This window comes from Triturus cristatus, chromosome 4_2 (genome assembly GCF_964204655.1).
Source record: "Triturus cristatus chromosome 4_2, aTriCri1.1, whole genome shotgun sequence".
NCBI lineage: Eukaryota > Metazoa > Chordata > Amphibia > Caudata > Salamandridae > Triturus > Triturus cristatus.
In genome coordinates this window covers 65,510,832-65,533,698 of record NC_140586.1, presented here as the reverse complement: position 1 = coordinate 65,533,698, position 22,867 = coordinate 65,510,832, and the positions used below count along the sequence as shown (strand labels likewise).

Sequence of the window (22,867 nt, the reverse complement as noted above, 5' to 3'; positions counted from 1 at the left end):
TAAGAAGAAGGACTGAACATCCATACAGCAGCTAACAAGAGGAAGACGCCCACTGACTTAGCCCTAGCCCCACTGGCATGTCTCCCCCTCGAACCCGCTCCTGCGAAATTCCAGTGTGTCCCACAGCTAACAACCTCAAAAACCCCGGAGGACCTGCCTGCCTTCACTTCCAAAGACTGCTTCTCCCGTGAACACCGGATTTGTTCAACTGCAACCTCTGGCAGCAACCGAAAACCGCAAATCCGCCTCACTCTGCACCCGCTGTCATCGGCCTGAGCTCGAGTGAGCAAATACCATGAGGAGGTCACCCCGGCGATCCTGAACCGAGATCTTGCAACCCCTGACCTGCCTCAAGCCTCCAGCCAACGCCTGCATTCTAAATCCAGAAGGCCCCCCTAACCGCGACCAGGAGCTGGTAAGAAGATCCGACCCCAAAAGGCACCCCTGCACCCGACACCCCATGGCCTTGTGTGCCCAAACCAACATTGCCTAACCAACTCCTAACTTCCCAACGGTCCTCTCAAAGTGGTGGTCGCACCCAGAAGTCCTTCGTCTCCCTGCCTGCAGTGCTTTTGCAAACCGGAGGTTCTCAATTGGAAACAACAGGGCATCAGAAATCGAAACAGAACTCTGCACCCGGCTGCCCTAGTGCCGATGAGGGTGCACCTTTGGTGCCCATTTGCCCTGAACTCAAGTCCAGGAGCTTTGCTCCCACAACCCAGTGACCTTCTTGCCAGCAGCCACCAACCGAAGGCCCCCTATCCCCCATTGGATAACATTGGGCTTCAACACTCTGCACCCGGCCGCCCTAGTGCTGCTGACGGTGTAACAAGAGTGCATCACTGACCCTGGGGGACCCCTGAGTCTACCTACAGAACCTCAACTCCCACTACTGAATACTTACCTAAAAACCGATAACCATATTTTCCTCCATAGGATAACATTGACACTTTTTCCTGAAAAAGTTTTTGTGTGGAGTTTTGAAATATAAAGAAATTCTTTAACATTGTACGATTTAACAAAAACACTTTTACTCACCTGTTTACAAGAAATGTCCCAGTGCTGCATCTAGGCATACAGCACTGAGTAAGAAAAGTAATCCAAAAGTAACTTACCTGCTATTTTACTGAAAGTCCCATGCAAGTCTATGTACTGAATTTACAAGTGATTGCATTTCTCTGAAACAATACTGTAAGTCAAACCATTGTACATTTACAATTGAACTGTATTACAATCAGCATTTTCTACTGTAAAGTATCTATTGTTTACCTGTGCCAGGCTTGCTTGGTTCTAGAAATAAAATAACTAAAAGAATATTTTTATACAAAAACAATTCGTCTGAAGTTCAGTCTTTGAGTGTGTGAATTCATTTGCTGACTGAGTGTGTACAACAAATGCTTAACTTTGTCCTCTGATACTGCCTTACTGCTCGGCCACACTACAAATAGAGAGTAAGGTTCTATCTAACATTACCTCTGCCTACCTTTGAGGTTCTACTGGACTCTGTGCACACTATACCTCACTTTGGTATAGTATATACAGAGCTAGCTTCTTACAATTACCTTTCAATAGTCTGTAACATTTTTATGTTTTTGACCGGATTTCGTTCACAAAATATTAATAAATATCATAAGGAATTGATATTTGGAAGGGATGCTCTCAATACGCCCCTTTCAAACATAGATTCAGTATGGTTTCCTAAACCCATTTAGCAATTGGGTAAAATGTTACTGGATCATTTGAAACCCTGCCAATTTACTGAATTGCAAGGTTTGTGGCCAGTAAATGCGCTCACACATCTGGCCCTTAGTTACCTAGTTAAAACTGACCCCAAACTAATTGATGTAGGGGCTTTTTTGAAAACAGCTGTCTGTGTTTGTAAGTCGATGAATACTGTATGATTGTATTGTAATAGTCCTGTAAAGTACTGTATATTTTTATGTGCCTTCTTTTTAACTTACCGCTATTTTGTATGTTTTATTGATGTATTTTTTTTTCTTTTATGGATATGTCTTTATCCGAATAAAGCTATAAAATGAATGAAATGATGACATGCAGATTTTGGGCCAATCCACTCCAGAACGTCACTGGGGCAGTATGAATGAAACTTTTCGTCAAGAGGATTGAACAAGGTAATCAGTGGGGCTGGTCATAATAAGGAGTATTTTCTTGTCTAAGACTAAGAAGGGCAGAATGGATCATACTTTTATGTCCAGTGATAAATGGCATGGGCAGATTAATTGTACTTAACTGCCAAAAGCTCCAAAGGAGGGAGCTTTGATAATATTTGGTGGTCATAGGATTAAGAGAGGGAAGAACACCTGTTTTTTCATGATCAATAGCGTGGCGGACATGAGGGTACTTTTGGAACATGGTAATTCTATGAGCACGTTTCTGTTTTTCGATCTGCTGGAGGAACACTGGCTGAGAGGAGAGTGGCTGCTAAAATCAGAGGAAGAAAACACTGCAGCCAGAGTTATTATGACTCCAGGTTTAATGATATTTACTTTCTCGACATTTTAGTCTGTATTTATCCATTTTTATGCAATATAAAACGTTTTTATGCGCATTTCATTTTAGTGTTGGTATTTACCCAGAAATATATTTCTGGTCGAAGCAATTACTTTTTAACTAGTATATTTCAACATTTAGCAGACACATTTCCACTCACCCGTTCATGCTGTAGTGTTTTACTGTGATAAGTAGTCATATAAAATAAAATAGTATACTTACTGAGCACATTAATTTTGTAGTACTAGCATGTGTGTGCATCTGGAGCTCTTTAAGCTCTTCTAGGAATTCTCGTTCATTCTTTTAACTCCCTATGATGTGTCAATATGCACAGCTATTCGGCTTCAGTCATGAGTGACCCAATGGAAACACTCAGGTTGCGGGACTTTTTTCGATTTTTAAGTACAAAGTACAGACATAGAAATAGATTTTCTTGCAACTGTAATTATGGGTAATAATCAATAGAACTGAGAACTTTGACTCGTTGTATAAATATGTATGCTGCCTCAATTAATTCTTTGTTGGCTTTAAGGATTATAACATTTAGTTGTTATACATTTACATTACTTTCAGTGACATCCTGACAATACATTTTAGCTGCCAAGGTTTCCACTTGATATATTTTGAGACCTTATTTTATTCAAATATGTATTTTGAGCACTTACCATAGTCAACTCCAGGTGCACATGCCTCTTCAATGCGCTTCTTCACTGTGATCTCATCAACAAACCTCCGCATATAACAGGTTTCTGCAAAGGCAATGATCAGCAAACGACTGTTAGTGCTTTCTACACCCCATCTTGGCTTTGGGAGACCAGGTGACTTCTTGCTTACAGGGCACCCCTTTTTTAGGTCTCGCCTAGCGTTGCAGCGCATGCGCTGCTCACTTTGCGAGGAATGCAGTATACACTATAGCGTGGAAGCTTTGTGGAAGCTCTGCCCACTCTCCGCCCATCTTTTTCATTGGCTTAGGTCCTAAATGCTGCCTTCTGATTGGTTCTGGGCTTGTTAGTCCCTCCTCAATACTGCAATGTCGTCATTAGTATCCTTCCATGGCTACTGGCCCCTTTAAGCTTAACACTATTTTCTTCCCTGTCTTCCCCCCGCCCCCTCCCGCAGTCTGTGCCTTCTCGCTCCCCCGCCCCCACTCACATTCATGCCATCTTGCCCCCACACTCCCGTTTCCAATGCAATAGGTCTCGCGTAAATGAGAGTCCTATTGCATTGCAAATGCATGTTTGCCTCAGGGCAGCACTTATTTTCTGTAGCTCCTATCCTGCACACCCGTCCCTCGTTTGTGACGTGACTCTCATGGCACCGTTACCTGGAAGCGGAAGCGCGGCTGTCAGAAGGGTCAATGTCAGCAGCAGCAGCATGGTGGCTGTAATGCTAATGCGCGTCCTGCGGTGGCCTTTTCCGAGGGCAGATGGGAGCCTGAGCCTGCAGACCCGGGGGATGAGGGAAGGTACGTGCAGCCTGTACAGGGCACATGCTGGGAAAGGGAAACTGTCCGGGGTGCTCCTGGCACAGCTTGAGCCAGTAAATGTTGGTAAAACTGTCAGTAAAACACAGACAACCGCTGCTGCTTGGTTGCCGTGAGCAGCGCCCTCAGGGCAGGACTTATTTTCGGTAGCTCCTGTCCTGCACAGCAGACCCTCATTTGGGTCGTGACTCACATGGCTTCATTACCCGGATGCGGAAGCACGGCTGTCAGAAGGGTCAATGTCAGCAGCAGCAGCATGGCGGCTGTAATGCTAATGTTCATCCTGCGATGTGCTTTTCCGAGGGCAGGCGGGAGCCCGAGCCTGCAGACCCGGGGGATGATGGAAGGTACGTGCAGCCTGTGCAAGGCACCTGCTGGGAAAGGGAAATTGTCCAGGGTGCTCCTGGCACAGCTTGTGGGCAGTAAACGTTGGTACAACTGTCAGTAAAACACGGACAACCGCTGCGACCACGCACAGACCATTAGACGCGATTGACCTGCGGGCAGATGAGGACATTAAGGCAGGGTTATCAGATGACTGCACGTCACACTGGGATGCTGCTTTCCCAGATTTGGCCCATTTTCTGCCCTTCCCTCCGAGCCCTCCGCTTGTGATGCGCTTGCAGTTCCTTCCTCGCGCCTCCTTTTTAATTTTGCTTTCCTTTGCCTCTTCAGGAGCACGTGAAGACGGTCCACCTGACTCTGCAGAATGGCCCCGCTGGAGACCAAGGTGACCTCCTCAAGCAGAAGGTATGACCCATGCGCGAGGTAGAATGCTGGAAAGGGGTCCGAATGTGCCCCGACTCCAGGACCCAAGCAGGGTCTGGCACATTAACAGGCCCGTGGTAATGGAGAGTTCTGCTGTTCCTTGACCCGATATTGAGTGGCCCTAGAGGAGGGAAATCTGTTCTCCGGATTTACCAAACAAGAAACTAGGTTTTACTGCATAATGAATGTGTGCATACACAGTACTCCTGAAGCATCCCAGTGCAGGTGTCTGCCCTGCTAAAGATTCCATTCTGCCGGCCCCCACCTCCACTACCACTCCTCGCTCCCCCGCCCTACATCTCCACTCCCACCTTCCCTCCGCCCTCCCCCTGCAACTCCACTCCACTCCCTCCACCTCCACTCCCTGCACCTCCACTCCCTCCTCCCTCCTACCTTCACTCCCCCCTCCACCTTCACTTCCCCCTCCCTCCACTCCACCCCCCACTCCACCCTTCCTCCACCTTCATTCCCACTCCCTCCACCTCCACTCCCACCTTCCCTCCACCTCCACTCCCTGCACCTCCACTCCCTCCTCCCTCCCACCTTCACTCCCCCCTCCCTCCACCTCCACCTCCACTCCCCCCCGCCACCATCCCGCCCTCCCACGGGATACTTGATTCCCTATTATTTGGTCTACTAACTTCTGATCTGCCGTCTTCTCCTTCTCTGGCACTCCTGAGGTCTTCCCATCATGGCCTCCCATGGTTCAGATATCTGGTCACCCAGACTTATGGCAGTGCTTTACAAAGTGTTTTTATACAAGCTCATAGCACAACAGGACAAATATCCCCAAGCATCAGCGGCTTCAGTGTGCAGCATAGCAGAAGGAATACATGTACCTAGGTTTAACACATATTGCATGTCCCAACAACCACCATGGTCTGTTGTTCTGTGTTACAAACATGTTGTCATAGAGAATGGCTCTGGTTTGTTTTCACCTCTAGACCACCAGTTTTTCTAACAGCGGCTTAGCTTCAAGTAAGGATGCATTGTGAGTGAAGTGTTCTCAGCCACTGCCCTATTGGTAGCCACACAGGAGAATGTTATATGCTTGCCATTTCGTTGTTACTGCAAACTTCAAACATATGACTTTTGCACAACGAGAGTCATGAGTTTGTTTTCACAACCACTTACAAAACGTTTTCGGCTCCTATTTGACTTTTTTCTGCTTAATTTATTTATTTACATTTCCATCCACCAGCTTTTCTGAACTATTTGCCATAAAACATGCTTACCTCAGACTGTTGTATTGTCCCTTAAAGCACATCTCTTATGACATGAGTCTTGGTGTATAAGGGATACCCTTATCTGAAGCTCTTTGGGACATAACAATACTTCGTTTTGATTAGTTTCCTCATGTCAGACCCCACATTCTGAAATTTGAAATGGGTAATTATTTGGTGAAGTAGACTTTGTTGCTTTGGAGAAATCTTCTCATGATGAGAGTAAAAATACTGTATTGTGTATTACTAGTAGCAGCTGCTTTTATACCACAGCGCTGCTACTTATGCACATTCAGTTGAAGGCTTGTTGTGTTACAAAATAAAACATTACTAAAATAAAAAAAATCTTTTTCTGGGATTATTGCACAAGTGTTGAAGGATTTGTGGCTCTTTGGACATCTGTGGATACAATAAGGCTTGGCCATCAGAGAAACGGGCAACATATTGATTGACACATTTTTGCCCCCGCCCCTTTTTTTTCTCTTTTTCCTCCTTGATCTATCTCGGAAGTGAAGCAGAGTTAAAGAGGTGTTGTAAAGTAGGGGTTTGTAGTGAATTAGCCACTTTTGTGGTCTGACACCCTATGATGACCCTCAACCACCACCATTTTGTACTGACTTAAGTGTGTTATGTTACCTTAGCCTTAATATAGGATGGGTTTGCATATGCCTGCTTTTCTTCTGTCTTTTAGTGGAATAGTCTTTCCAAAAATAGAAGGTATGGGATGTTGAGGTGCAGTGTTGTGGGTGGTGGTGCACACATGTGCTCAATGTTGTATACTGAGGGATTAAGTGTATAATGTTATTTGGGTTAGGTGAATTATGACTTTGCCTATTGGCTTTGACGTGGTCTAATGTCATTCTGCCTTCTGACTTTACCTTGCTTCAAACTTTTCTGTGTGCACAGTGGTGCTTGTAAGTTGTGTGGATGAGAATTATAGGTGCTCCTTTGACATGTTCTCATGTCATCTTGCTTTGGGCCTTTCTGTGTGCATGGCTTAACTAACTCCATTTTCATGCTGAAGCCATTTTCTGTACCTGCATGAAGAAGAGGGCATGTTTTGCTTTCCTCCTGTTTTTACTGACTAGAGAGAACTGGTTCTTATCAGAGGAATGTACATGGTTTGACTCGTAGCCATAGCAAAGGCCTGATCAACCCTTGCTGTGACCTTGGAGCAAGCTGGTACGGGCTCTCATGAGAACGAGGGGTCGGGCTTGATAGAAGCTTCGCTGTGTTTTGAATGTGTATTAAAAAGGGGAGCCAACACTGGCCTGGTGGAAGTTCATCCGTGGAGCAGACGTGCTGTCGCGGAAGAGTAGAGGCTGGTGTCACCTCTGAGCTTTCGCCCGATTCAAGCAATGGACTCCCCTTTAGCAAAGTGGGGTGAAATGATGGAGCATTAGGTGGGGTGTCTCTGCTACTAACTGTCTCTTGATTCTTTACTGATTCTCTCCTTTCCTTCTTATTTTCTGATTCTAATATCCATACATATTCATATTTCTACATATATATTTGCCTTGATTGTGTTTCAATCATACTATTGATAGGTTAGAGTCTGCTATGATAGGTGCATTTGGCTTACTGTGTGGTGCTATTTACTAATAAATACGTCCCAGATATACCAATTCGTCTTTTCCTTGTAGCAGGAGGTGTGGACTATTCTCGGCCAAGTATTCTGTTGTAGAAGGATGGGTGAATTCCCTTCTAGCAGGTAATTGTGTTATAGGAAGTTGTTCTAATCCTGGCAAGTGATGCACAAATTATTGTTTTCTTGCCTTGCCTTTGGGGGAGTGTTGAAAGTTTGCCCGCCTTAGGAAGTGCTGTGTATATGTTATATTCCATAAGTTTGGAACTGATATTCTCTCTCTGGGAAAGTGACGGTACATTTCTTGGTCCAGGGGAGATCTAAATTTGTCATTATAGGGTTGTGACATTATTGTATACTAAACTCAGCAAGTGAAGAGGCTGAATGAATAATGTAATTAAATTGCTGTAACAGGAGATTCTGGTTGAGCTCCTGAGAAATTTGCTTTGCAATGGAGTTTGTGTACTTGGGGAAACTCTTTCTGAAGAAACTATTTTCTTATGCATTTTTTTTGTCCTCAGTCGGTGGAAAGAGCCTTTGCTGTGGTCTCCTCCAAGCCAATGAATTGCGGACAGTCCCTTGATTTCAAGTTTGTCAAGTCCACAGATGGGGACAAGGAGATCATTAAAGTGAGTGCTATAATATATATTTATATTTTAATGTACTACCTTATTCATATTTTATGTTGTACTGTTGCATGATGTTTGTTCTCTTCATGACTCTTGGCCAGTAGTTTAGACCCTTTAATATGCAAATTCACATCTTGGGCAGTGAGCCATGTTGATTATTTCTTCTGTCAATGGTTAAATAGTCAGGAGGCTGAAGATCTAGTGATATAATTTGCCCAATTTTTTGTAATTTAAAAAAAAATCTGTTTATTGACATTTCAATTAAAGTAGACAGTTCCACTGCCGTGCAAGGCAGTATAATTGCAACAGAACATATAACTACATTGCGATTGACCTCGTCCCAAACATCAGAATATCCACCCTCTCGTCTATATCAGTATGTGTAGTTGCGACAACAAATATTCAGGATTATTACTAAAAGCATTATTAATCAGTGTGTGAATCATTAACAGTCAATCTTAGCAGATATTGTCGTAGGGGTTCCCATATGTCTCTGGGTCTGGATGTTACCGGTAGTTCTTCTGCATATATACTGTAAGGTTCTCATTACAGTAGACCACGTCTTTCAGCCAGTGTTCGGGTTTTGGAGCCAGGTTACTCTCCCAGTGTAAAGCTACTCAGCGCTTGGCTAGCAACATGCAATGCGCACAAATTTAACAATTGCCCCTTTTAAATGAGGTACATGACATAATAAACAAATTGGCGGAGTACATTGTAACGTAGTCTCAGTCATTTCGTGTATGTGTTTCAGTACAGCTTCCCAGAATAACTTCACTCTAACACATTCCCAAGCAAGATGTAAAAAGTCTGCATCGGGGTGACCGCAACGTTTACAAGCACTGGTCTCCCTGAGGCTGCATTTATGTAATTTAACGGGAGTGTAATAAGTCTGATGGATATATTTAAAATGAATAATGCGCAAGTTGCCGTTGGGTGTAAGGGCTCCAGTTATCCTGCAAATACGCTCCCAGTCTGATTCGGATAATGGTGGGTTTAAGCTATCATTCCAGCAGGCGAAAATTTTATCTGGGTCGGGAACTCTGTCACCTCGTAACTCTTTATACAATTTTGTGACTAGTTTATGCCGTGAAGGCGCAACCAGTAGCATCTGTAAGGCATGTAGTGTGGGGGTTCAGCCGGGTACGTGTCGTAGTGGGACTTAACCGCTTGTCTTAGTCTATGTACAGTAAAGTTGAACAATAGTGGAGAGTTGGAAATGTGAGCTAGGTCATCCGCTGTGAGAAAGTGTCCATCTGGAAATATATCTTGCATGGTGACCATGCCCACTTCTCTCAACGCTCTGAGTGAGCCCTCTTCCTGTGCTATGGAGAGTACAGCGTGATGTGCGATAGGCATTGCTGGTGCTTATAGTGGGAGCTTGTTAACAATGTTACCTATAGTTTGCCATGCTGCAATAGTCGTGTCTATAGAGTTGATTTCTGTTTTCGGTGTGCCTCTGCTCGTGTGTGTGAGCACACTCAATATGGGGATAGGGTGGGCATCTCCATCTTGTACCGCAACATGCGGAGTGTACGCATGTGGTCGGAACCAATAGTATGCATATTGTGCTTGGGTACACAAGTAATATATAAAGAGATCTGGAGCATTGAAACCCCCTTGGGCGTAGTCCAGTGTCAGTGTGGTCCAACTCACTCTGGCCTGTTTTTCCTTAAGCAAATGAGTGAGGATCGTACCCCCTTGAAAAAATGTTGTGTCAGCTAGATCGGAATATTACTAAATAAATATAGAAATCATGGGAGTATAGTAATTTTAATGACTGCAATGTGATCAGCTGAGAAAGTGGCAGACAATTCCATCTGTCTATGCGTTGGTCTAGGGTGGTGCAGGTTCTGCTATAGTTTTCTCTTATTACTACTTTTGGGTCTCGGTGTACCCAGATGCCCAGATATTTCACCAGGTCCGTAGTCCACATTAAGGGGTATTCTACGCTCGGTGGCGGCGTTCTGGCTTTGAGGGGTATCATTATTGATTTATTCCAATTAATTTGCAAGCCGGAAAATAGCCAGAATCTAATGTATTCCCTCAACACCTTCGCTAAATGTCATGTTGGGTTTCTTATGAACAGGACCATATCATCGGCGTAAAGTGAGACCAACCGGCCATTGTAGGAAATTAAGTGCCGATTCTCTATGTCACTGCCGGATTATGCATGTTAGCGGTTCTAACGCTAATGCAAACAATAAGGGTGACAGAGGGCACCCCTGTCGAGTGCCTCTGTGTATCTTAAATGGTTTGGACGTTAAGCCCCCGACGCGTATAAATGCGCATGTGTCTGTGTATAATAGCCAAACCCAGCCCAAGAACAACAACGGAAACCCCATGAGTCTAAGTATGTGGAACATGTAACTCCATTCTATGGAGTCAAACGCCAGCATCACTGCAGCAGCAGGCAAATCAGGATCCAAGACATGGAACATGGCAAAGATAGTCCTCAGATTGTGTAATGTAAATCGTTCCGGAATGAAACCTGATTAATCCGGGAGGACCAAGTTAGGCATAAGGGGTTGCAATCTTGTAGCTAGTATCCTTGCCAAAATTTTGGCATCTAGATTTTTTAATGACAGTGGTCGATAAGATTCGCAAGTGTCTGGGGCCTTGTCTTTTTAAAAAAGAGTGATAATAAGTGCCTGGCGAAGGGGCGGTGGCAGCACTCCAGCCTCGTGTGCCTCTGCACACATCTCCAGTAAGGGAGGTACGACCAGATCAATATATTCCTTATAAAACTCGGCTGTGAGCCCATCCGGCCCTGGAGCTTTCTGGTTGGGCAGTGTGCGAATCGCGACTTTTATATCTGTTTCGTCTATTGGTTGGTCTAGATACACCCAATGGTTGTCTGCCAGCCAAGCGCCTGCTATATCTGATAAGTACTCCATCAAATCTTGGTCAGTTGTAGCGCCCCGTGATGTATATAACTCTGAGTAGAAACTGCGGAACTTATCTAGTATCGCCATAGGAGCATAGTGTTCCACTCCCTGGGAATCTGTAATCTTGGTCATGTGGTGATGGTCTTCTTGGGTCTTGATTGTAGAGGCAAGGTTATGACCTGGACAGCCACCCTCACCATATGCTCGCGCAGTATATCTACGTGCTTTGTAGCGGATCTCTGATTCCACCAATGAGTCGTATTCGATAAGTAGGTCGTGAATACAAGTGAGTGTTTCCTGGCAAAGCGCGGTTGTGTATTGGCGTTCTAGCGCTGTGAGTTTATGTTCGGTCTGCTCAATTTGACCCCAGATATCTTTTAAAATGCCAGCCGTAGTACTGATGCAGACCCCTCGTATGGTCACCTTAAAAGCCTCCCATAATGTAGCTGCACTCTCCACTGTGCCCGTTTTAATAGTAAAATATTGTTTTATGGCTTGTCTGATAGTGTTGTTGTAGACGGGGTCTAGGAGAGCCTGGGCCCGGATGCGCAAGGTATAGGGGTGATGGACGTTGCCCTCGATCTGAAGTGCAAGCCTTACCGGATTATGATCTGACAGTGTGCGCAGGAGTATAGTGACAACCAGGACCCAGTCATTTGCCCTTTCACTAAGAAACCAATAGTCCAGTCTGGACCAACTGCCATAATTAGGCGTAGCGTGTGTTCCTTCTCTGGCTAAGCTATTACGCAGCCTCCAGACATCGGTGAGACCAAACTCAAGCATGGCATCATTGATACTTTGGGCTATCTTGGGTGTACGCAGACCATGCGGGCTCGATTTATCTAAATGTGGGTCTAAGTAAGCATTGAGGTCACCCCCCCAAAGAACAACTGCCTCAGGCCACTCTTGCATAACTGTGTAAATACGTGTAAAGATTTCCGGCTCATGTTATGGGCCCATATACGTTAAACAGGGTGACCAGGGAGGTACCTAGTTTACCATGTACCATGGAGCAGCACCCTTCTTTGTCCGTGTGTGTGTGGATAGGTGTAAAGGAAATGCCCTTCTTACTTAGAATGAGGACCCCTCTGGCATATGAGGAATACAATGTGGCTAATTTGTATCCAGCCCATCGAAGAGCAATCTTGTGTTCAGTCCTCTGACGTTCCATGTCAGGCAGGTATATTTCTCACCCATCTTTAGATAGACATACTAGATCTGCAGATTTCAGTACTTGGTCACAACAGTCAAAGATTATGGTAGACATGAGTTTTGCTTGGCTTGGCTTGTCAGTGCAATCACATTAACATTCCTCAACTCAGAACACCCCCATTCCCCCACCCACTTCAGCAGATCCCAACCGCCAACCCAGAAAACTTCTAACAGTCCCCCCGTCCCACCCCCCAAACAAACCCACAATAAAACGAGAATGAGTTGTGGTTCACACAGGGTGGCGGGAGCCGCCGGCCGGATACCCCGGTGATGCCGTCACCTTGGGGGTCGCTTTAAAGAGGCAATATATGCAACACAGTCTGTTAAGTATAGCGACGAACCAGTGCCATGTCCATAAAACAAGTGTCCATATATTGCCCGTGTTTGTTGATTCCGCTATTCCCAAAATGCGCAGGTTATTATGACGGGATCTCGCTTCTAAATCTTCAGATCTCACCATTAGGGCTGTGAGCACCTTTTCGGTCTTTTCCTGTTTAGTTTCTGTTTGACGTTGTGCATCTTCCGCGTCCGAGATTCGCCTTTCTGCCATATCGATCCGCTCCATGTGCCTATCCAGTTTTTCAGACATACGATCGACTCTAGGTCAAAGAGTCAATTTTCACATCGATGTTGGTCAGTGTTGCTTGGATTGTTGTGAACATGGATTGAAAGTCCACATCGGCAGCGGAGCCTGCATCCAACGTGGGCATCTGGGTTGGCGTCTGGTATGTCCCTCTGCTATCTGCCACCTTTTTCGTCTGGTCAAAATGGAGTTTAGGCTGATTTCTGTCAAGCTTCCCCATTGTTTCAGCGCTGTGGGCAACCAATTGTTTCGTCAGCGCGCAACTTCTCGTGAACCTGGATCCCTCACCACTTGGTACGACGTGGACAATGACTCCCTGCAGCAGCGACCAGGTGAACTCAGTTTCGCACTTTTATAAGAATGGTGAATGACAGTGATGGGCTGGCCAAATATCGTGTGACAGACAATCTACACCACCTTTTGGTGAGAGTAGGCCCAGCCCTGTATCTCAGTGCGCCATCGCTACCACCACCAGTATCGCCATGGTGCGGCACGTGGGACGAGCGCACCTCGTGGTCCAGAAACGTGTGCAGTCAGTTTTTTCAGCTACAGGTGTCCCAATCAGTGCCGTCAATGTGAGGCCCGCTGACGCAGGAGCAAGCCCAAAGCAAAGGGGAAAGGCACCGATTTTCAGCTGCGCAATTCCTGTCTCCGTTTCCGTCGCCCTTGTGCTCTGCGCCCTGAAACTTCAGCCCTCACCCCACAGACCCCATGTGGCAGTCACTGGCAAACCTGCTCAGCATAGAAAAGTATTTGCTGCTCCTGGGAGGATCCGCGGTTGTGCACAGCCAGTTATATATGTAAAAGTATCCAGGGAGGAGGCAGCAGTCTCGGGCCTTATCGTGTTGCCCGCCGGCGGGCCAAGGATCACTTTATGGGTAATGCGCTGTAGCAGGCACCACAAGTTGCGGGGGGGGGGGTTTCCTGCTCTACACTCCTGCAAATGTGTCTCGGGGAGATCGCATGCAACGATCCAGGATTTCGCGCTGGGTGGTTCCTGCCTCTCAATCGGGAGCAAGGAGCAGACTCTTCCTTACCCCCTCCGGATGACGTGCAGGCCAGGGCACGCTGCAGGACGGGTCAGGGAGTGAAGTACGTCTATCGCTCAGCGCTCTCAGGGAAAGGAAAGGGCTCCCGTAGCCGTCTGATCTTTGGGCCGTCCAGGAGCCCAGCACCGGGGTCGCAGGCCCCGCGCATGCGCACCCCTAGGCCGCGCACCGTTCAGATCCGTCGGCTCTTTTCAGTCTTTTCGGGGGCAGTTAGGATCGCGGGAACCAGTGCTCTTCGTCTTCTTCACCTTCTGGTACAGGAGACCTTCAATTCTATTTCAGAGAACAGGCTGTGCGCGCAGGATATTTGCAGGATTGTGAAGCGACCACGGGAGCGCGCTTACAGAGCGGCCATTTGCAGGCTCGGCTAGCTCTGCCAATTTGCCCAAATTTGTGGGCACTTTTGTCAGCAAAAGAGGGTGGGTGCACTGAACAGCAACACCTCCGTTCCTCTATCTGTATGACCCTATGACACTTGGAAAGTGGCTGCCTGCCAGAATTGTAGTGTGTGTAAAAACTGACTGTTTAGCTAGTTTGCACAGATGGGAAGAAGTAGTATTGGGCCTTTCCTTCCTAAGTCTTGATAAACATCTTCTCTGAGGAGCTCAAGTCTCGCTTTAAACCCACCCATTGTGGACTATTTAACCAAGGTCTATGAGCCCAAAAAATATTCTTTCTGGCGTCTGCATGTCTAGCAGTGCACCTGAGACCATAGCAGACCTTCATTAGTAAATCTCCACATGTGAATCCCCATGTTTTTTACACTGATTAACCAAGTGGCCCTAGAACTCTCTAAAATAGAGTGGTCTCTGGCTATTGATGTACTAGTGTAACCCCTTCAACCTGACCGGACTGCTTCGGTGGGCTGGGTGGGGGAGGAGGTATGGGGGGCTGTGTGGGTGGGGTCAGAAATGGGCTGGAATTGTCCTCAGAAACTGTACTGTTTCCAATATGAGTTTGCTTCGGAACTTCTACAAACAATCCTCCCCTTTCTTCTTGGAATGTGGCGGATTTCCTATGGAAACAGGGTCCTAACTATAACTATCTACTGGCGGTCGCCAGTAGATAGTTATAGTTAGGACCACATTTTATTTGGAATAACTTTGGTGCCGATTGACGAATCCTCGCGAAATTCTCAAAATAGGTGGGGCGCTCCGCTCCGCTCGTACCCTGAAAGTCTCGGGGGTATTTGTCAAGCGGGGGCTGAGAAAAAAGGGGGGTCTCAAAACACGTTTTTCCCATGCAATTTTCCATAGGGACCTTTAGTCCAAGGTACAGCCCAAACGGCTGAACAGAATTACTTTAAATTTGGCAAAGAGGTAGTCCTCAGGTCAGGGATGTGCCTTTTGCATATCTGGAGTCAATACATATCTATAGCCGCGCACCGTGCGCGCACCGTGCGCGCACCCTAACGTGCGCGAGCGTAATTCTGATTGGTTGTTAGATGTCAGTAAACATTCGAATCGGTCGAAATCAGGAAGTGTCGGCCGCCATTTTGTCTCTCGCAGTCTGAGGCTGTGAAAAACAAAGGTGGCGAACGTGAACATGGGGCAGGGTAGGGAGTTCCTGACCGGAGGACCCCGAAGGGCCAAAAAAAAGATTTACATTTTTTTAAAAATCACGGAGTGCGCGCACGGTGCGCGCACGGTACGAACTGCGTAACGTGGGCGTGCGAAGAGCACCGCGTGTCCACTGCGCGTGCACGGTGCGCGAAGCTCAACGTGCTCGCACGGTGCGCGCACGGTGAAAAACCTAAAGAAAAAAAATATATTAATCAATACATAACTTAGCATTTAAAAAACCGTAAAAAACCGTACAAATTCAATTACAAACCATAGGTTTCACACACGTTATAGTTAGGAATTAGCATTTAAAAATCCTTGCAAATTCACTTAAAAAACCATAGGTTTCACACAGGTTATAGTTAGGTGTACATTTCCCTCGTAAAAATCCAATGAAATTCCCCCGTTATAGTTAGTTCAGATAACTATAACTCGCGTGAGCACCACTCTATCACAAGGATGATGTCATCAGTGATGTCATGAGTGATGCCACTGACCATGTCATGAGTGATGTAATATGTGACGTCATGAGTAGTGGAGTGGCGGTCGCGCGAGTTATAGTTATCTGAACTAACTATAACGGGGGAATTTCATTGGTTTTTTACGAGGGAAATGTCCACCTAACTATAACCTGTGTGAAACCTATGTTTTTTTAAGTGAATATATATATATATATATATATATATATTTATATTTATATATATTCACAAAGCACCTCCGACTGGGGAGCTCCCGACCCTTCAGTGGAGTAGTGTGGCTCACTGATTAGAGGCGGCAGACCCGGAAGCAGAGGACGGCCCGGGACCAGGGTTCAATTCCCGACGCGGCAGGGTCGTGGACCAGGGTCAGCGGACTCGATAATTCTCGCCTCGGTGCCCACTCTAACCAGGGATCACACTCGGCAACTCTGGGCATTAGCTTGCCTCATCTCCACAACGGCCCCCCACATTCGCCGGGGATGCCTGGTTTCACCTTGGAGATACCCAGGAGGGACCATCTCACAGGGATAGCCAGGACGGGTTCCCCAGCGGTCTACAGCGCCACGACGCCTCGGCAGCAGTGCGCTTTACAAAAACACATACATGTACATTTACATTTACATTCAGGGCGGCCTCTTCAACCGGGCACGGAAAATCCCGGCAATTCCACATACATATATATATACTTCAACATGATATAAGCCAATGTATGTACCACGTGAAAAGATTTCTGCAAAATGACAACTCTGTTATTATATATTAATATGTTCTAACAGATGATATGTACTATGTAAAGAATAAAACACAAGTTAAAAGATATGGAAAAATTAAAGCGCTCGGAAACAATCACATGATACCAGCTGATGATAGGTGTTGGATCAGAAGACATTACCTTCAGCGCATCGGGATATGTCAATATGGGCGATTTGATTGTGAAGACCACTCTCTGTATCTGGATGATAGAATTTTATACATCTGCTCTCTAAATATAAACACAAAGTGATATGTGTTAAATGCACTTTTTTTTGTTCAATTTAAATTCATAATAGCTTGAAGACCTGGTGTTGGAAAGAATAAAGCTTACAGGCATAGCACAAAAGGAATAATGGGTGGGATCAGGGGCAGCTCCTCCGCAATGGCGGAGGAGCTGCCCCACTGGCCCCTGAACCAGCAGGTGAAAAATAAAACAATGTTCTATCATCTTTTTTTCCCCACCTGCTGGCTGAGCCAGTGTGTGTAAGGAGGGGAGGGGCCAGGGCATGGGAGGGGGGAGGAGGAGTGCTATTTACACTTCTAAGAGCGCATGTGTGTTTGGCCGGCCATACACATATGCGCACTTAGGTTTCTCCAACCCAGCTGTATTCTACAGCCAGGTGGAGAAGCAGCACAGCCTCCTTGTTCTGAGTGGAGCGTCAAAACAGCCCGCTCAGGCCAATCTCCTTGCTGCTCTCATAGCATGAGAGCAGCACAGGGATTGCACAGGGAGTCTGATGCTGCTCCACTGCCTGCTGGGATAGGAAGGAAGGAAGAAGACCACAAGGCATGACGCGGAGGCTACCGACAACTTCAAGTAAGTCTTTTTTTTATTATTATTGGACTCTTCCCCCCCAAACTCTCCCCTCCTATGCTCTCCCGTACTCCCTCCACCCCACTCCTCTTTTTCCGTGTTGTGGCCGCCATTAGGCAGGATAAAGAAGAAGGGACCATTAAAACTAGGGGGCTAATTTACAAGGCCCTTGCTCCACAGGAGCATCACTTTTTACTACGCTCCAATGGCGCTGTGTCCTTGCGCAATATTTACAAGGCATCCCTAAGTCACTTTGCATGGCTTAATGCAGCCTTGTAATTATCGTTCCTTTTGATTCAGTTTTCTGCTTTAAAGGGGTGTGCAATGAGTCTTGCTGTGGGCGTTCCCAGCATCACCAATGGTTTTTTGACACTGCTCCGGATTTACAAGAAATCGTAAATCTGAGGCAACGCAAAAACTTAGGCCTCCTCAGGGGAGGCATAAGAGTGGTGCAACGAGAAGAAATACTTTTATTTCTCCTTGTTTTTTACTCTTTCTATGTGGGCTGCATTCTGCAGAACACATAGAAGGCGCAAAACACCATTAATGATTGTTTTTGTGCTGAAAGGTGTCCCTTCCTGCACAACAACAATCATCTTTGCAACGTAGACACCCTTGCACCATTACGCAAGGGTGTCTGTGTTGGGGCATGGCTGCTGTTTGTGTGCTGGCACAGGGGAGAGTACAGGGATGTGCTGTATTCTTGTAAATAGGGCGCATTTCTGCACTTAGACAGTTATGAAGCTTGGTGCAGCAAAATTGCTGGCGGCACTGTGCTGTGCCATTGTCTTGCAAATGAGGCCCTATGTACACTTCTGAATGTAGGAAGCCTATTGAAAATAACTGAGGGACCTCCAGGCAGACATAGCGGTCCACCTTTCACAATTTATCCTTTATAAATATTAATATTTTTTTAAGATTGCATATAATGAAAAGCTTATGTCTAATATTGCTAAACACTTCATGTTTTTGTCAAAGGAGAAATATTGCAGTTTACAATATAATGCTACAACAACCATTTTCGCGAAATTACAGTTAACAAAATACATAACATGTTCACACTGTTTCCTACCTTCCCGTGCTTTGAGCGCAGGACTCCTGTGTGAAATTTGTAAAATGTTTCAACAACCCACACGACCTATGGTTCACACTAAGATATTTTTTGCGTAAGAGCCCTGCGATGCTAGTAAAGTAAAGTAAGTGATAAGTTTAGTAGTGCTCATAAACATTTTTCATATGCTTTCACACACCTTGGAAACTTATGAAAATATACTTTTCTGAAAAGTAGAAGTAAATGTTGTCTTAGCATAGGAAAGGGAAGTAAACATCCTCAAATTCAAAGTGGTTTAGCAGAAGATGTTCTTGCTCAGAGAAAAAAATTGTTGCCTGTGGTATTTGTTGTGGATCTAAAAAGTAAACAATGTGCGGTATCCTTTGGGAGTAGATTCCTGATCATTTCTAATCATACACGTTCCAGCAATTGGAGATCTTTTAGTTTGATCCCAAATTTAAGAGAGCTCAGTAGGCTAGGGAGCTGACTGCTATCATTCAAGTGCTTTTCACTCCATCATCCTAAACATTTACTAATATTATAAAAAGAGGTTTCATTTTTGTTACCTAGTACATAATATTCATACACGGTGACAGCAGCTGGCTGGATCAGACCAACTTTGAAAGATTGGTGGGCTTTAAAAGAAAAACAGTCATTTTTCTTGTGTGAAATCTAATGAGAAAACAGAAAATACTCATATTAGAGAAGGTAAGGAACAAAGTAGTACCACTGAAGAAAGTGTTCAATTGAACACAAGTGTAGCGATCCTTACCTTGTCCAAATAAATGATTAGGTTTCCTTTATCTGACAGATATTTGTTTATTTCATAATTGGAAATGAATCTGTCTGCTGGCTCTGAAAGCTAGACATAAAACAACAAAGATCACAAACAATGTAACAGTTCAAACCCTCTTGGACTCACCTAATTACTTGCCTCAAGTCCCTCTCGTACAAAACACCTTTAATCATAGAGCACGTATCAATCAATGTGGATTATTTACACCTAACTCACTTATCACAAATTTATGTGTCTGTAAGTGGTAATACATTTTTTTTATATCAACTGGGAGATGTGTCTATCTAGCTTCTTTTGGCAGACACCCTACTTTAATGTAAATAAATGTTGGCCAATCATTATGAGACAATGCTCTGAGATTTTGTGTCAACTTCATCGGCTATTGTAAGGGCAGGCTTGTAATGTAGCGTAAATACAATCTACTCCTTCATCAGAAATTGTAGCTACACAAGAGAGACGCTTGGAAAGTGCTGTAACGTGGCATCATACACTTTAGCCTGCTTTAGGTTTGTGTTTTCACACTTACCCTCCTAAGATCATCAATATCTGGGGAGAATCCAGTCAACATGGAAATGTCCACTATGGCCATGGTGGAATCTACCACTCCAAGATACCTGGTAAGGGGTAATGTGGAAGACCAGAGTCACTAAAACATCAAACTAACAGCAGACCAGGAGATTCAAAACCAACACATAAAATAGGTCTACTGCTGGGACTCAAAAATGGACACACAGGCACTGTAATCATGCTGTGCACGTAATTCTCAGTAGCTTCAGAAGAGCCTCCTGAGTGGCAAACTCTTATCTCAGCAGTACCACTAAAGCAATATTTCAATTAGCGTTTTCCATGTCTTATACATGGTTTTGTTTGGGAATGTCAAAGCCTGCAGAGACCAAATATATCACACCTCATGTACCCTTTGTTTGAAGAGAATGGTTCAAGGTATAACATATGATCTGAACACAAATTGCAAAATCATCACAGGGAGACATTTGAGGCTCTAAAATGGAAAGTGATATTGTAAACACTCTACAAACTGCTGTCTATGGGAGTCTTTCATGTGCTTCTTTCCAACCTTCACCATTTATTAACGCTTTATGGTCATACAGTGCAGTTAAATAGTTTCACCTCAGACCTACTGTTTACTGACATTTGTAACTCTTCCACCCAGAGATTTTCAAACAGGCAAGTAAATGTTCATGCTCAAATGACTTCTTTACTCTGTACTCTGAAGCTTTCTTTTCCTGCCTCCCAGGCATTGTCCAACTTTGGCAAAAGAAGTCTCACTTTTGTACATAGTATTTTTGATGTTTACACCTTCTGTCTTCCAGCTTTCTTCTTTCAGCTGTTATTAATTGTCTGCTCAGCCATCGTTTCTCTCTGAATCTAAGTTTGTTTTCCCAGGAAAGCTGTTTTGGCCCTTTCTTCCATGTGCGTTGTGCTGTGTGGGCTCTTCTGATGTCAAGTCCTATTTGCCATTTACTGATGACTGTCTGAGAGGTTTCCAGCTCTTTGTCTTTTGCTTACTCTACTCTTTCAGCTTTCTATTCCCATGTTTCTCCCACCTATCTCTTTCTCCTTCCCCCTCCCCTTTTTCTACCTTCCTCTCTCTAGCACTCTCTCTTATTATCTCTACCTCTCCTTCTTTTTCTATCTCCCCTTCTCTCTATTTCTCCCTCTCTCTCACTCTCCTTGTCTCTCTCTCGCTATATATATATATATCAATATATATATATATATTACCTACTGGCGGTCGCCAGTAGGTAGTTATAGTTAGGACCACGTTTCCATAGGAAATCCGCAACATTCTATTTTGAATAACTTTGGCGCCGGTCGACGAATCCTCGCAAATTTTTCAAAATAGGTGGGGCGCTACGCTCCGCTCCTACCCTGAAAGTCTCGGGGGGATTCGTCAAGCGGGGGCTGAGATAAAAGGGGGGTCCCAAAACGCGTTTTTCCCATGCATTTTTCCATAGGACCTTTAGACAGGGCTACAGCCCGAACGGCTGAACAGAATTACTAGAAATTTGGCAGAGAGGTAGTCCTCAGGTCAAGGAAGTGCCTTTTGTAGGTTTGGTGTAAATCTGTTCAGTAGATTCTGAGAAAATAGCCTTTAAATCAATATATATATCTGAGCCAGCTTACGGTGCGCTAACGGTACGCTTACCGTACGCGTACGGTGGCGTGCGCGAGCGCGATTCTGATTGGCTCTTAGATCTTAGTAAACATTCGAATCGGCCGAAACCAGGAAGCGGCGGCCGCCATTTTCTCTCTCGCACTGAGAGTGATGTTTAAAATGTAAAGGACAAAAACATGTAAAGGGGCTGTATAGACAGCTCCCACACACATAGCCATGTTGAGGGAGTCCCCAAAAACGGAATTTTTATTTTTTGGCTAATTTCGCCGATTACGCTTACCGTACGCGTACGGTAAAAAATTATAAAAAAATAAAACTATCCACACTCTCCCCACCCCGTGTGCAATCGGTGGCCGTAGGCCACTAATTGTGCATGGCTTATTACAGCTGAGATAAACTATAATATTTAAAAAAAAAAATAATAAAAAAAAAAATTATCCACACTCTCTCCACCCCGTGTGCAAACGGTGCCCGAAGGGCACCATTTGTGCATGGCTTATAAAAATTACGAAAAATTAAAATATTACCTTTCAAAATGAAGTGCATCATATGTCCTCCATGAGCGCACGGTGCGCGAAGCGCATCGTGCGTACATGGCCCATCTAGCGTAACGTGGGCACGCGGTGCGCGCACGGCACTAACTGCGTAAAGTGGCCGCGCGGTGCGCGAAGCGCACCGCGTGCTCACTGTGCGCGCACGGTGCGCGCACGTAACGAACTGCGTTAAGTGGGCGCGCACGCCACGAATGGCGTAAAGTAACTTAGCATTTAAAAAAACGTACAAATTCACTGAAAAAACCATAGGTTTCACACACGTTATAGTTAGGAATTAGCATTTAAAAAACCTTGCAAATTCACTGAAAAAACCATAGGTTTCACACATGTTATAGTTAGCTGGACATTTTACTGATAAAAAACCAATGAAATTCCACGTTATAGTTAGTGCAGGCAACTATAACTCACGCAACCGCAATCCTCTGCTGATGACATATGTGTCTTTATGAAAAAAAAATATTTGTAATATATGTATAGCTAAAATTTAATGGAAGAAGACATGGGCAAATAAGTGTCTAAATACAGTATTAGCATCAGCAGAGGATTGCGGTTGCGTGAGTTATAGTTGCCTGCACTAACTATAACGTGGAATTTCATTGGTTTTTTATCAGTAAATTGTCCAGCTAACTATAACATGTGTGAAACCTATGGTTTTTTAGTGAATATATATATATATATATATATATATTACCTACTGGCGGTCGCCAGTAGGTAGTTATAGTTAGGACCACGTTTCCATAGGAAAACCTCAACATTCTATTTTGAATAACTTTGGCGCCGGTCAACGAATCCT

At 44.9% G+C, this 22,867-nt stretch overlaps 1 protein-coding gene across 2 annotated transcripts in view; it reads right to left on the bottom strand.

Moving 5' to 3' along the window:
• The window catches only part of LOC146832982 (complement C3-like), a 1,287,425-nt gene that overhangs the window by 108,788 nt on the left and 1,155,770 nt on the right, over positions 1–22,867 (bottom strand). For both annotated transcript variants that reach the window (XM_085600525.1, XM_085600526.1), the window contains exons 34-38: positions 19,910–19,997; positions 19,360–19,449; positions 19,154–19,259; positions 16,862–16,951; positions 3,177–3,260 (exon numbers count right to left, since the gene is read on the bottom strand). In XM_085600525.1, the coding sequence (XP_085456651.1) occupies positions 3,177–3,260; positions 16,862–16,951; positions 19,154–19,259; positions 19,360–19,449; positions 19,910–19,997 (458 nt within the window). The remainder of the gene's footprint in view (positions 1–3,176; positions 3,261–16,861; positions 16,952–19,153; positions 19,260–19,359; positions 19,450–19,909; positions 19,998–22,867) is intronic.